This window comes from Chelonia mydas, chromosome 12 (assembly GCF_015237465.2).
Source record: "Chelonia mydas isolate rCheMyd1 chromosome 12, rCheMyd1.pri.v2, whole genome shotgun sequence".
Lineage (NCBI taxonomy): Eukaryota > Metazoa > Chordata > Testudines > Cheloniidae > Chelonia > Chelonia mydas.
In genome coordinates this window covers 10,423,996-10,436,858 of record NC_051252.2, presented here as the reverse complement: position 1 = coordinate 10,436,858, position 12,863 = coordinate 10,423,996, and the positions used below count along the sequence as shown (strand labels likewise).

At 40.2% G+C, this 12,863-nt stretch overlaps 1 protein-coding gene across 9 annotated transcripts in view; it reads right to left on the bottom strand.

The window, feature by feature from the left end:
- The window catches only part of ESRP2 (epithelial splicing regulatory protein 2), a 62,161-nt gene that overhangs the window by 18,008 nt on the left and 31,290 nt on the right, over positions 1 to 12,863 (bottom strand). For 6 of the 9 annotated variants that reach the window (XR_006285302.1, XM_043526546.1, XM_027829580.3 and 3 more), the window contains 9 exons: positions 12,433 to 12,547; positions 11,597 to 11,695; positions 11,410 to 11,470; positions 9,708 to 9,818; positions 7,588 to 7,720; positions 7,118 to 7,160; positions 5,840 to 6,141; positions 2,568 to 2,789; positions 1,248 to 1,446 (listed from right to left, as the gene is read on the bottom strand). Coding sequence is in view for 8 of the 9 variants with exons in the window: in XM_043526546.1 (XP_043382481.1) it covers positions 1,248 to 1,446; positions 2,568 to 2,789; positions 5,840 to 6,141; positions 7,118 to 7,160; positions 7,588 to 7,720; positions 9,708 to 9,818; positions 11,410 to 11,470; positions 11,597 to 11,695; positions 12,433 to 12,547 (1,285 nt within the window). In the remaining variant the exon portion in view is untranslated. The remainder of the gene's footprint in view (positions 1 to 1,247; positions 1,447 to 2,567; positions 2,790 to 5,839; positions 6,142 to 7,117; positions 7,161 to 7,587; positions 7,721 to 9,707; positions 9,819 to 11,409; positions 11,471 to 11,596; positions 11,696 to 12,432; positions 12,548 to 12,863) is intronic. The other 3 variants (XM_043526548.1, XM_043526549.1, XM_043526547.1) reach the window with 3 other exon arrangements.

Sequence of the window (12,863 nt, the reverse complement as noted above, 5' to 3'; positions counted from 1 at the left end):
GAGAAGAATTATTTATTCCAACGTGATTACTATCCATGCTAAGAGCATCTGACCACAATGAACTAAAGCTCACCCGTCTGCCTAAACCCTCTCTCAATGGAGACACCTATCATGTCAACAGGAACGACAGGATTTCTGGGATACTTGGATAAACAATATCTACCGAGAGCATGAAGAGGAGTAGCCTCAACCATATTAAAATGGATACTGGGAAGCTGCACAGTTAGTCAAAGAAAGTATGAAGCCACATGAATAGATAATGCAGGGCATTGGACGCACATGTGCACACACTTATACTTTCTGTTCCTTCTAGCAGAAGTTGCTCTCTGTGGGACAGATTTTCAAAGAAGTTAGGTACACAAGTGTACCTTCAATTCTCAACCAGCAGTCTGCATGCAACTACTGCAACCTGATGAGCATATCAGGATATTGTAAATACAAATGGATAATTAGATTCATTTGCATGCCCAGATACCTGTTTCTCATATGAAGATTCAGCATGCGACTGCACACCCAGCTTTTTTGGAAAATTTGGCCATCTATATTTTAATGAAAACATACACCACTATCCGCATTGTGATTGGGTAATCAAACAAGTTTGAATGGAAATCCTCAGCCCACAGTAAAGTCCCAAATGTTAAGAATATATAAATGCTACAATGATTATAATTTAAGAAAGAGACAAATTATTGTTATTTGCTGGAAGTGTTCAGTACACAGTAGGGATAGTAATACTGTTCACAGATGACAGCCAGTAAAATCCGTCCAATTTCACCACCCCCACTCCATTAGAAATGTATCCCAATGGATGTTTCCTACAAAAACAAGCTATCCCCAAGAGTAGCACCTTCTCAATGCTCAGAGGCAGAATAGCAAGGACATTCACTGGCAGCTATAGTAAAGAATTTCTTTCAATTTGAAAACAAAATAATCCAATTCCAAACAGGTTTCACTACAGGCAAGTCTACTGCAGAGCTCAGAAGAACAGTACACCCATAAAAGCAAAAGTGCACAACATATTCACTGGCAAGGCATCTCTGACATCTATTCACCACCGAAAACATAATAAAAATGCTTCAATCACTCCCATTATTGCCCAAGGGAACAACTTCCAATCTCAGCTATATACAGATGGATGATTATTGATCATGGCAAAACCCAAGTCAAAAAGGTGAAAGGCCACAGAGCTTGAGCACCTACCACATATCAGCCTTTAGCAGCAGAGAGCAGAAGAATTGGAGACTTACATGGTAACTTACATGGCGGTGGGGATAAGCCACTACGATTTAAAGTGCCACCCATTAAAACAAAGTTCATCTCCTCTCCTGAACACTGGAACACTTCCACGTAGCGGTCCTTCATCATTTTCTTGTGACACTTCTGGGCCACCAAAAAGGCTCTATCAGATGATTTCATTTGGATAAAAGCATCACCTGATGGTCGTCCCTGTGGAATCGGGAACAGATCATGCTAAGAGTCACTCGACTTCCCAGAGCATAAAACACCATGGCTGTTCTCAGAGACTGGGAAAAAAAACCCTGATGAAAAATGGCTCTTCAAACAAATGATAATTTGTTTCGATTAAAAAAAATATATTTTTCAACAAATTTTTGTTAACAAAATAAAAGTTTGTTCAATTTTGATTTTTAGGGGTGTGTGTCTCTCCCTCCCATACTCCCTCCCCTTTAGTAGAAAAAAAGGGGGAGGAAGTAAGACACTCATTTAAAAAATATTCTTCCAGTTTTCTGCTACTACAAAAAAAAAAAAAAGGAAGAAGCTGGAGGGGAAGACAAAACGTAAACCTCTAAAATGAACCCAAAAAACAAACAGAATTTTTAAATTAGAAATGAATACTTTGCCATTTTGAATTTTTCATCAAACCCCTCCAAAAATATTGAGACTTTTCAAACCAAACTAGGAATGTTCTCCTTCTTCCAAAATGTTTCACAAAAGCTAAGATTTAATCTTCAAACCAGTCCCAATTTAGCTGCTCTACAAAAGCAAGGGCTTCCTGTGGACCACACCCAAAAGTACGGATATTAGGATAACTCCCTGGAACAGGGCAAAGCCGCTTGCTGTTCCATCTTGTGCAGCTGCTGCTCAGGCAGCCAGACCAGGCTGCCAGTTCCCACTGTGGTTCAGTGAACCCAGCAGCTAAGCAGGGACACTATTTAAAGAGACTCATTCCTACCCTCTATGTTTCCCACAGCACTGGACCTACTTGTGGGAGAAGATTTAAAGATAGCCACCAGTGCAGAGTAGATGACGACTGATAACAGTTCCATCCCCTACCAATCCTGGAAGGGGTAGAGCTCAGAATCATTGATTTCATTTTACCCTCTCCCCTGCTACCCTTATGTCTGACTCCATGCAGCAGGAATCAGTGGTCGCTATTAAAAGCTTCACAATGCTAAGATCATAGTAAGCACTATCCCTGTTTTATTAAAGAGGAGAAGCTACTTTTGCAAGGTCACACAAGATCTGAGTCAGGAAGAGAGATCAGATCTGACTCCTAGTCCTGGTCTCTAATCAGAAGTCTAGCCATCCTCCCTGCAAAGTTCTGTTACCTGTTGATTAAGGACCATGTGGACTCCATGTGGTTTGATATCTGCTGTCGCGTCTCCCATGAATTCCAGGATGTCATCAATGCCAGCTGTGTAAGGAAGGCCTCGGAGCCGGACACAGTCACGGATGCTGCCAGCAGCAATGGTGTAAGGCGGGGGGATGACAGGAATAATGGGAGTTGGAAGAGTGGGGATGAGAGGTGTTGACAAGTATCTGTTAAGCACCTAATGGCAAAAAACATAAGTGGATGGATAAGACTTAAAATCCCATGTGGGATGCAAACTGGTCTTCAGCATACATTCAAACATAACCAACTGTTTTAGAACAGGCAAAAAAAATGTTGTATATATAAAATAGTCCCAGCTTTCCCACCCCCACCCCTTCTTCTCCCCTGTTTTGACACTTTAGTTTCAAATAGTGGGAAGATCTAAATAGAGCCACTGACAAACTGAATTTAGAAGGATCCATTTAGGTTTTTACCAATCTCATTAAATAAAAGACAAAAGTAGATTATAGTTTCTTATGTTACAAGATCCCAAAATGCAGCATTTGAAAACATCAGGCCTGCTTATAAACCCAACTTGGTACAATTACCAATTCACATACAGCTATGTATCTTTTAAAAAGTTGGGTTTTTTTAAATAAAGAAGAGTTCTACTCTCCTGCTTTCCATAGTAGAGCACTTTGTAAGAGCTAAATATTATTACTACTTAGTCAATGCTCTCGTAGCAAGTTCTTGAATAAAGAACAGTAAAGATGGTGGACAACCCTTCTTTCTCAGTCCCCCATTGTTAACATTTTATTTGCTCTCTGATCTCTCCCAAAGGACAAATATAGAGAGCGAGAGAAAGAGATAATTGGAAACACCTTGGACTGCCAGAAGATGCTGTTGGGACTTATTGTTCAAAAGCTAATTACAGAGTATGAGTAATAAAATAAGTTAGGATAGACAAACAAGTTACACCGGTACAGCAAATAAGAGGCAAACTTCAGTGGCAGGCTTTAATTTTGTCAGCAGTGATTAAACCTAGATTTTTGCGCTTCATTAGAAACAGTAGGAGCAATCTAATGCTCTAAATATACACATTACTAAAGGGAAGATTTCTCAGCTATCAGACGGTTATTGTTTTGACTACTGCAATTTTGTCTATTTTAACACTAGCCAGTGAGCTGGTTCTATGGTTAGGGCTCCCTGTCGCCATGTGAACAACTGGACTCCAATTCCCAGAACTGTACTATTGCTCCTTGGATCAGCATAATGTCTGAGTGCCTCACACCAGAGACCCCCTCTGGTAAAGGAAGCAGCAACATATTCATCTAACATGAATGCAGTCCTATGCAGTTCTCCTTAGCCAAGGGGACTGGAATAGTAGGACTTGAGTTTTTAGGTGCTCAAAGAAATTATCCTCGTCAAGGACACAAGATCCAAAAGTAAACAATAACCAACACCACAAGCCAATGTCATTTCATTTACAAAATGGGTTTTACTATAGCTGTGTCAGATTTAATAGACTAGTCTTATGTCTATAGGCACAATGGTGTTGATAAACACCAGCAACTAACATGTAGCATAGATATTCTTCCACTTGCCTCACTGCTTACTTGGACAAGAGTATACCATATGATATAGCTCAAACAGAAAAAAAAAAAAATGCAGAAATTACTGGATGAAATTCTATGCTGTGTGTTATGCAGGCCAGACTAGATGATCATAATGGTCTCTTTTGACCTTAAAGTCTATGAATACAGTATCCCAAAACAGGTAGTCTGCCATCTCTAGAAGTGCTATCTCCTTAAATGTGGTAATTTCAAAGGCTCAGCTTGCTGGTAACAAGATATGTTGTTACTTTCTGAAGTGATGGTTAATTGAAGTGGGCCAGGGTTAATTTTTACAAATATTACTAGATATCTATGAATAGAGGCAGAGAGAGAAAGTAAGTGAGAAGGGGAGGAAAGGAAAGGCAGGTTGTTGGGGGATGGGGTGGGTGTTATTTCTTGGGAAATTGAGAATTTAATACCTATTCTTCAAAAAATCTATTAGGCACTTTTCAAAAACTCTAGGTGTCCCTAAAATGACCAAAATTTTAACAAGATACTTGACTGTACCTGAATTTTAATCACACACCATGTTACAGTTCTATTACAGCTCTTTATAAACCAGGGGTGGGCAAACTTTTTGGCCTGAGGACCACATCTGGGTATGGAAATTGTATGGCGGGCCATGAATGCTCACGAAATTGGGGAGGGGGGGTGAAGGCTCCAGCTGGCGGTGTGGGCTCTGGGGTGCAGGAGGGTGGGATCAAGGTGTCTGGTGGGTGGGAGCAGGATCAGGGATGGGGTTGGGGTGCTGGAGGAGGTCAGGGGCGCAGGCTCTGGGCAGTGCTTACCTCAAGCAGCTCCCGGAAGCAACGGCATGTCTCCCCTCTGGCTCCTACGTGGAGACGTGGCCAGGTGACTGCAGGTTCCCAGACAATGGGGCTGCAGGGCTGGCGCTTGGGGAGGGGCAGTGTGCAGAGCCCCCTGGCTGCCCCTATGCATAGGAGCCGAAGGGGGGACATGCTGCTGCTTCTGGGAGCCGCGCGGAATGGGGCAAGCCCTGGACCCTGCTCCCCAGCAGGAGCTCAAGGGCCAGATTAAAATATCTGAAGGGCTGGATGCGGCTCCAGGCCGTAATTTACAATTGGATGTTACAAACATGTTACAGATATGAGCAGTATGTATTATATATGGGTTATAAGTAGCGGGAGTTATAGATGATTATAAACAACTTGTTAGATTCTAATGATTGATTAACCATGTAGTAAAAGATCAATAATTTATCAACCCTTATAATCTATTTATAAAAGTAAACAGAATATAAAGTGTTTGGAAGAATTCTGTGGTTAGGCACCTGAATTTTTGAAAAATGCTGCAGATTTTTAACAGCCCAACCCCTTAGGTTTCCACTGTAGAATATAAAAATACAAGTTAAAAAATTAAGTCAGTCTCAAGCTTGCCAGGCAAGTGGAGGAAAAGAAATATATCTGATGATTTCTATTTAATGATAAGGGCGGTGTAAAAGGGAAAAAAAATATCAATGCAACAGAAGTGTGGAAAACTATGCAATCAATCAAAATATCTTGCTTGGTATTTGATTTATGTAATAGAAAAGCTGCTCCCACTATACTGTTTTTGCAAGACCTAACATGAAGGTCAGTATTTACAAGTACAGGGTAACATTAGAAGATGACTGGAAAAGGTAAGTTTTCTGAGTTTCATAGCCAGTAGTTACAACCTGCTGGACTTCTGCTGCTGTGCTCCTGAAGAGTTCAATGTAACGTTTTCCAAGGATCTCCTTGTGCTTTTTAAGTGCATTCTGTGCATATTCTTCACAGGAAAACAACACAAATGCATCTCCCGTGGGTCTGCCATCTGGGTACTTGACAAAGAGAAGTCCCTCTTTCCCTCCTGTGACTGGACACTCAGTCCCCAAGAACCCCAAGACATCCTCCAGAGTGGCTGTGAAAGGAAGGCCCCTCATCCGGATGATGACTTGATTCTCCTTGGACAAGAACTGGGCTACTTCATTGGACGTGCCTGGCAGGACAGGAAATAAAAGTGTGTCCATTTAGTTTGGAAACCGTGAGGAACCTAGCAAACCAAGGTGGATGGAAACTGCAAGGACATCTCCTGATAAACTACCAGTTCTGTACAGCCCACGGTACCAGAGACTTGCTCAGTAACCACTTCTTGATGTGAAGCTACCCCTGAGTACATTGACTGGTTGCTTAGAGCTGGGGAGCAACATGAAACCATTAAAGAATGAGACAGGAGGATTAGTAGCTGGCATTAAAGCAACAAACAACTGACAAGCCTGGAGACTTCTCTCCCTTCCTCCCGCCTTCATGCTCCTGGGTATGCTATTTTTTAAAAGTGCCACATTTTAAAACAAAATGTGTATGAAAGTATTTCAAATAATTCTATTAGCATTACCGAGAACCAAGAGCTTATACAAGACACAAGAAATCTCCCACAGCAGAAACAACCGAGGCTTCTCTTCTCCCTCTCAGGGTGTGTATACGGCGCAGGGAGTGAGCAGCTCGGACCATATTAGTCATGGCTGTTCTGTCTGTAACCCCACAGGGAGGGACTCATTATAGGGGTATGTCCACACAGCAACTGGGAGGGTGCTTCCCAGCACAGCTAGAGACAGACAGACACACACACACACAAGCTCTGCTAAAGCTAGCACACTAAAAATAGCAGTGTCACTGCGGCAGCACAGGCTAGCCACCCAACTACAAACCCCGGAGCTTGGGTGGGTCTGTACTTGTGTGTTTGGCCTGAGCAGCCACCTGAGCTTCTGTGGCCGGGCTGCTACAGCTCGGGCAGAGCTCGCGCGTGTCTGTCTACTTGTGCTGGGAAGCACCCGGTATTTGACCCTATGAACTTCTGAAGTGCAAACGGAAAAAGCCCCTTGTTAGTCCTTGATGTTCGCACCCACCTAAAGAGTGGAAGCAGACCACGTAAACATTATACTTTAGTAAATAGGTTTGGTCTTAAAATTACCCACCTCCAGCAATCTTTAAAAATTCTTCTCCAGTTGCTTTGTAAACCTAAAACCAAGAAAATGGTTATATATAGACAAACAGAAAAACGTTCAATGGCCAGTACTAAATTGAAAAGTAACATTTTCCAGAGCTCTGTAGACCTTCAGAATGTCTCATTTTTTTACAGGTGTCCAGGTTTAAACAATCAACAAAAGTAACTTTTAAACCTCAAATGAAGGATAGGATTTCCAGAAACAACTAGTGAGCGCAGAGGTTCAGTTCCCAGCAACGGTCAATGGGAGTTGTGTGCCTAACTCCCTTCGTCTCCTTTGAATATCCCACCCAGAGTTAATGAAAGACAATTCCCCCCTAGTTATGTAATATGTCTGTAGAGCACAGTATTGCACTGGGGAATAACCATCTGCACTAGTTTAAAACTGGCTGCATTCCCAGCATAGTAGTGCTGATATGTTGTCATGTTGTAGTTCTTTACCTCAATGTATCTGCTACCCATGTGATGCTTATGTCTTTCCAATGCCAAATCTCTCTGTTCAGGGTTTACAAATCGCACGAGGGCTTCCCCATTTCGCCTTCCTTGAGCATTCAAGCAAAGGGCAACACCGCCTCTGAAAAATCAAGGACCAAAGTAAAAGGTAAGCTTGAATCATCAATGCCTTATAATACATCATTGACATAATTCCCCACTCTTTTATTCAGCAGGAAAATACAGAGGCCAGGCTTTAAGAAAGAGCCTGTACTTTCAAAGTTTTTCCACCAACAACATTTATTGATCCAAAAATCATTCATACATACATCTCTGCTATACAATACACTTCTTTGGTAGATCAGTGAGGCAAGTGTGTTACCACACCATGCCATCAATACTTTACAGTGCTTCCCACGGGCAGAAAGCATTTTAAACTTCACATGCTTGATGTACAGTTAAAAAGTGAAGTAAATTCACAAAGAACTGAAAAGGTGGACTTAGAATTGTAAATTCATAGTGGTAACTTAGGAAAAATCCTTGAAAGAATATGGAAGTTAAAAAGCCAAAAAATGTCAAGTTAAACAAATAAACCTGCAAAGTTTAGAGAATAGTATATAAATATAGAGTTACGGTACACCCAAACAACTTCAATTCTGATCCCTGTAGCTATAGCCCAGGAACAACTAACTAGAACCTTATAAATCAACTTGACTTGGCCCCCTTCATGTATTAAAAACAAACAAAAAAAACACACTTATCGGGGCAATTACTCTGTACTGTTCCCCAAAGGCATGTACTTCTCAATAGAGAAATATCGTTAAATACACAGTTGTGTTATCTATGTATAAGCCTCCTAACACAGAAATCTCACGTACAGTACTGTAGGGCATTCTAATGACTGCCACAGTGCATTAAATTGCACATTCAATCTCTATTAAACCTACGTATCAAACTAATACTGTAGGTTTACTACCTTTCGTATTCAAGCTGTAGAAATAGAATAGGTTTCCCAAATGTAAAAAGATTTCAAAATCTTTAGGAAAACTTATTCAGAGCTTTGTTAACTTATTAATGGAAAAATCACATCTTACAAACTAGGTAAGAGTATACCAACTGGAAAACGAAAGTACGGAGGTGCTGCAGAGCTAGAGGAAAGGTTGTTCTGGGTTCCTTGGCTCTGCATTTCTAGACTTTTCAAATTTTTCCCCTTCTTAAATTTTGCTTTATTTTACCACTTCTGGCTTTCTAGTCTTTATTATCATTAATAAAACTGCTCAAAAATTTTCCACCTTCTAACTGATATATATTTACAACTAACTCCCTCCTCCAGCTTACTGTGTTGTGTCTGAGAATTTCCCTCACTTTTTCAAATGGAAATATGCTGGTACCCCTGCATAATGAAGTATATATATTCACCTCTAAATATGTAAATTAGATTGTATCAGTTGGAAGCTATGCTAAATTAGCATATCTGCGAGTTAGAATTATACAAACATTTCTTCCAAATAATACTTGTGGGCTTCCGAGCCTGTTCTTCTTAAGAGCTAGACTAGAATCCTGAAACATTAGTCCCAAATTAATTCTTTCCTAATTAGCTCATATTAATCTTTGACTGAATCCTGACTACTGCACTCGGAGCTTGTACCCGCAGTGATAGCAACAAGTGAATTTGTGGTGCATATTCTAATGAAAGAAGTCTCTCTTCTTCATTTACTTGTTCAAGAAATGCTTTGTTTGCTTCATAGTCTTGTGAGGAGGGTGAAGATGGGTATTTTTGTTAAAGGCTAAACCCTAAGAATGGGAGTCAGGAAACCTAGATCAGTTCCTCACTCTACCACAAGTCCTGTGTGAGAAATAATCTATTTCATCAATGACAAAACCAGATACAGAGGGATTGTGTCTTGCCTAACATGATGGCTGGTAATAGCTCCAAGCTGTACTCATTAGTGTTCACTAGAAAGAATAAATTAGTAAAGGTAGGGCAAAATCTTTTGTTGAAACCTTTCCTGAATTTTGTGAACTGCCCAGATGAGGAAGACCACACAACGCTAGGACTTACTTTACAAAATAAAGACTGATGATAAAAACAAAGTAACACAGAATTAGACCAGATCTAGCACTCTTACTTGGCAATATTGAGTCCTTTGAAAAAACGGGCAATATCTTGATCTGAAGACTGCCAAGGCAAACCTCTAGCACGTATTACTGTTTCGCTGTCTACTGCTTCAGATTTACTACTGCAGAAAAAGAGAAAACAGGAAAATTCAGGGTAATTAATCCAAGTTTTCTACTACACTATTACTACCAAATTTCATTGTAAGTACCAATTCAGCACATGGACCACAAAGAATGTCTTAATACCACTGGGATATTTGCGGTTGGGATTTTTCTAATCATTCCCTTTCTTGACTGAAATGAGAAGCAAACTACTATGAATAATACCTATATACTACCCTGAGATATGCTGTGAGGCCATCCCATCACCCAAAAAGGTGTTTTGTTTTTGTTTTCAATGGCTAGAATGCACAGTAACAAGTCCACAGGGAATTGAATTAGATTCATGGGATTATTAGAGATGATTTAGTGTCAACAATCCATTGGAAGATGGTTTGCACACCATCACTAACAAGAAGTTTGATCAAACAGGTTTTAGACAGCAGAACTCCTGGTTACTGCAATTTCTTTCAAAAGCAAAACACATTTTAGATCTCCCTCTTTTCTCCCCCCAAGCCACAATTTAGATAAAAGCTTAACTCCTCTTAGAGGAAAATGAAGGAATTACATTAATTTAGGAACAGTTTGTCGAGCTATAGAGTGAAAATCTCCTGGCAAAGAGAATGGTATCCAATATAACTTGAGACATTTCATGGTACAGTTACAAAGGGCAAGCTCATCTTAATTGCCACTTTTGATTGGAAGGGGGTAGGTTTTCCTTACCCCATACCTTCCCGTCTCTTCCTTTCTATAACTTGATAGTGATTGGAAAATTCCAGCAGAGAGAGAGAGAGAAATAATTCCTTGGTCCCCTGTGAATTTTCCACACCAGATGCTGAATGCCTACTCATTAATATACACAGTACACCACACAATAGGGCGTTATATGAACCTAAATGCACATTGCTAGGGATACCAGCAACAAAAGTGAGAAAGAGCCACGGTGCAATTTATGTCAGCACTAATCAACAACTTTTGTTTAAAAGTTTGAGTGAAAGTAGCAATCCACAGAGGTCAGAGGATCTATAGGAGACTTCTAAATAGGCTCTGACTAGACAGCAAGTAATCAGCATTTACATATCACATAGCTCTCTCACTCTTTTTGCCATAAGAGTGCAAAGGCTCCCTTCTACCAAGCTCCCAGAATCCCTCAAATTATCTTCTGTTCCTTACATTAGCTTCAACTGCAGTTTGTAAGACAGTTTGCAATACAGTGTACAGTACAATTGCTCCCTTTTACCATCCCTCTGTACTGAAAGAAAGAAAGAAAATGGTATACAGCATGAGAGGTTATACTGGTTTAGTGTGTACCAAGATACTATCCCTGTCCATGTTAGAGAAAGTTTCTAAATACTTATCTTCTACTGACTAAATGGTTTCAGCTCCACTGATGTTAGTCTAATCCATCACTAGCGTATATGGACCACCAGCATTTTATGTACTATAACAATTGCACATACTCAGAGTAGGGCTAGATGACAGTGCTTAAGATACCAGTGGCACCCTGTCTACACTGGGGCTTCCCAGTGAGCAATGATGGAAAATGTTTGCAAAGTGTTCCTAGTGTAGCTAAAACCCACACCAGCTAAAAACTGCTGCAACAAAGGCACTTACCAGGGACCTGTTTCATACTTGTATTTCACAGTTTCAGAGTCAGTAAATCTGCAATCTGTAACTAATAAGAGATTAAGTTAAAATATAATCCCGAACAGCTATTTCAGCAGCAATGAAAATGCCCTTGACAATTTATTAAGATATTTTGCCTCTACGCAAGAGCATCCCATACAAATATCCCACTTACTGCAGGTTTCAGAAAGCATGCTGAAAATAATAGCCACCATGGTTTTCACTTGCCATACACCAAAGTCCTCCTCTGTTTCATCTGTCTCTAAGCCTATATCTATACAGCGAGTCAAAGAAAATAAAAAGGATTTCACAATCATTTGTCAACAAGTTATAAGGCTTTGCTATTGTCAACACAAAACTGACAATCCAATTGGATCAACTTTAACAGCGACATGTGACCGCTGCATGTGTGTCACTCTGCTCTTAAACTGGTTAATATTCACTTTACTGGTCAACATTCTGAAAACTACTGATAGCTGACATCATCGCAACCTAAGAGTTTACAAAAGCGGGAGTCGTTCCTACTATCCCTGGTAAACACACCTGATCTTTTGCTGTATTCATCTGGAACCACAAAATTCCTCCCTGGAAGCAACGTTTTTTTACATTAGCCTCCCTCTGGGTCAGACGCTCAGAACTATAACTAACTGCAAGCACTTATGCAGTTGGATGTAGCTTCAGGTGCGCAATTCTAGAGAACATCATTTTACTCAAGTGCTAGACAAGCATTTTCTTATAAGGCAAAGTTTGTGTCAATATCTCAAAGAATTAAAAAACCCTAAGCACATACTGAACCCATGCTAAATTTCATTACTAGACAGAAGACTAAATGTGAAAAAAAGATGTTAACAGCTGAAGAATGCAACACTATCTTCAGCGTTATGTTAAAAACTCCTTCAGCTCTATGCAGAGATTAATTTTTAAAACCAGCTTCTCAATTAATTTACTGGGATGAAAACTATAAACAATTGCACAGAGAATTATGGTTTAGAAGTGACATCAAAAGGATACACTCTGCCATGGATTTGATAGTTTGATCCTTCACGGGGGCTGAATTGGGGTAGCATGTGTGAAACTCTTTGCGTAGATCATAAAATGAATAAAAGCAGTCTGATAGCAGGAAGTTCTACAAAGAAGGAAGGGAGAAAATGAATTAACATTATGAATGCCACATCCCAGTAAAGGACAATTAGGGGTTTTTGGGGTTGAACAAGGATCTTACCTGGCCACAGTTAGTTATATATATATCACACATTTTTATTTTATACCATATCTACTCTTTCCCTTTCTGATTACAGAGCTGCATGTCACTCATTTGACCAAGACCAACCAATTTAGTTCTCTTATCACCAACTTCTAATAGTTGGTGTCACTGACTGCAAGGATATACACTCCTACAGTAGCAAATCAGGACAGCTTCAGGTGTAAGTCAGGACAGATGT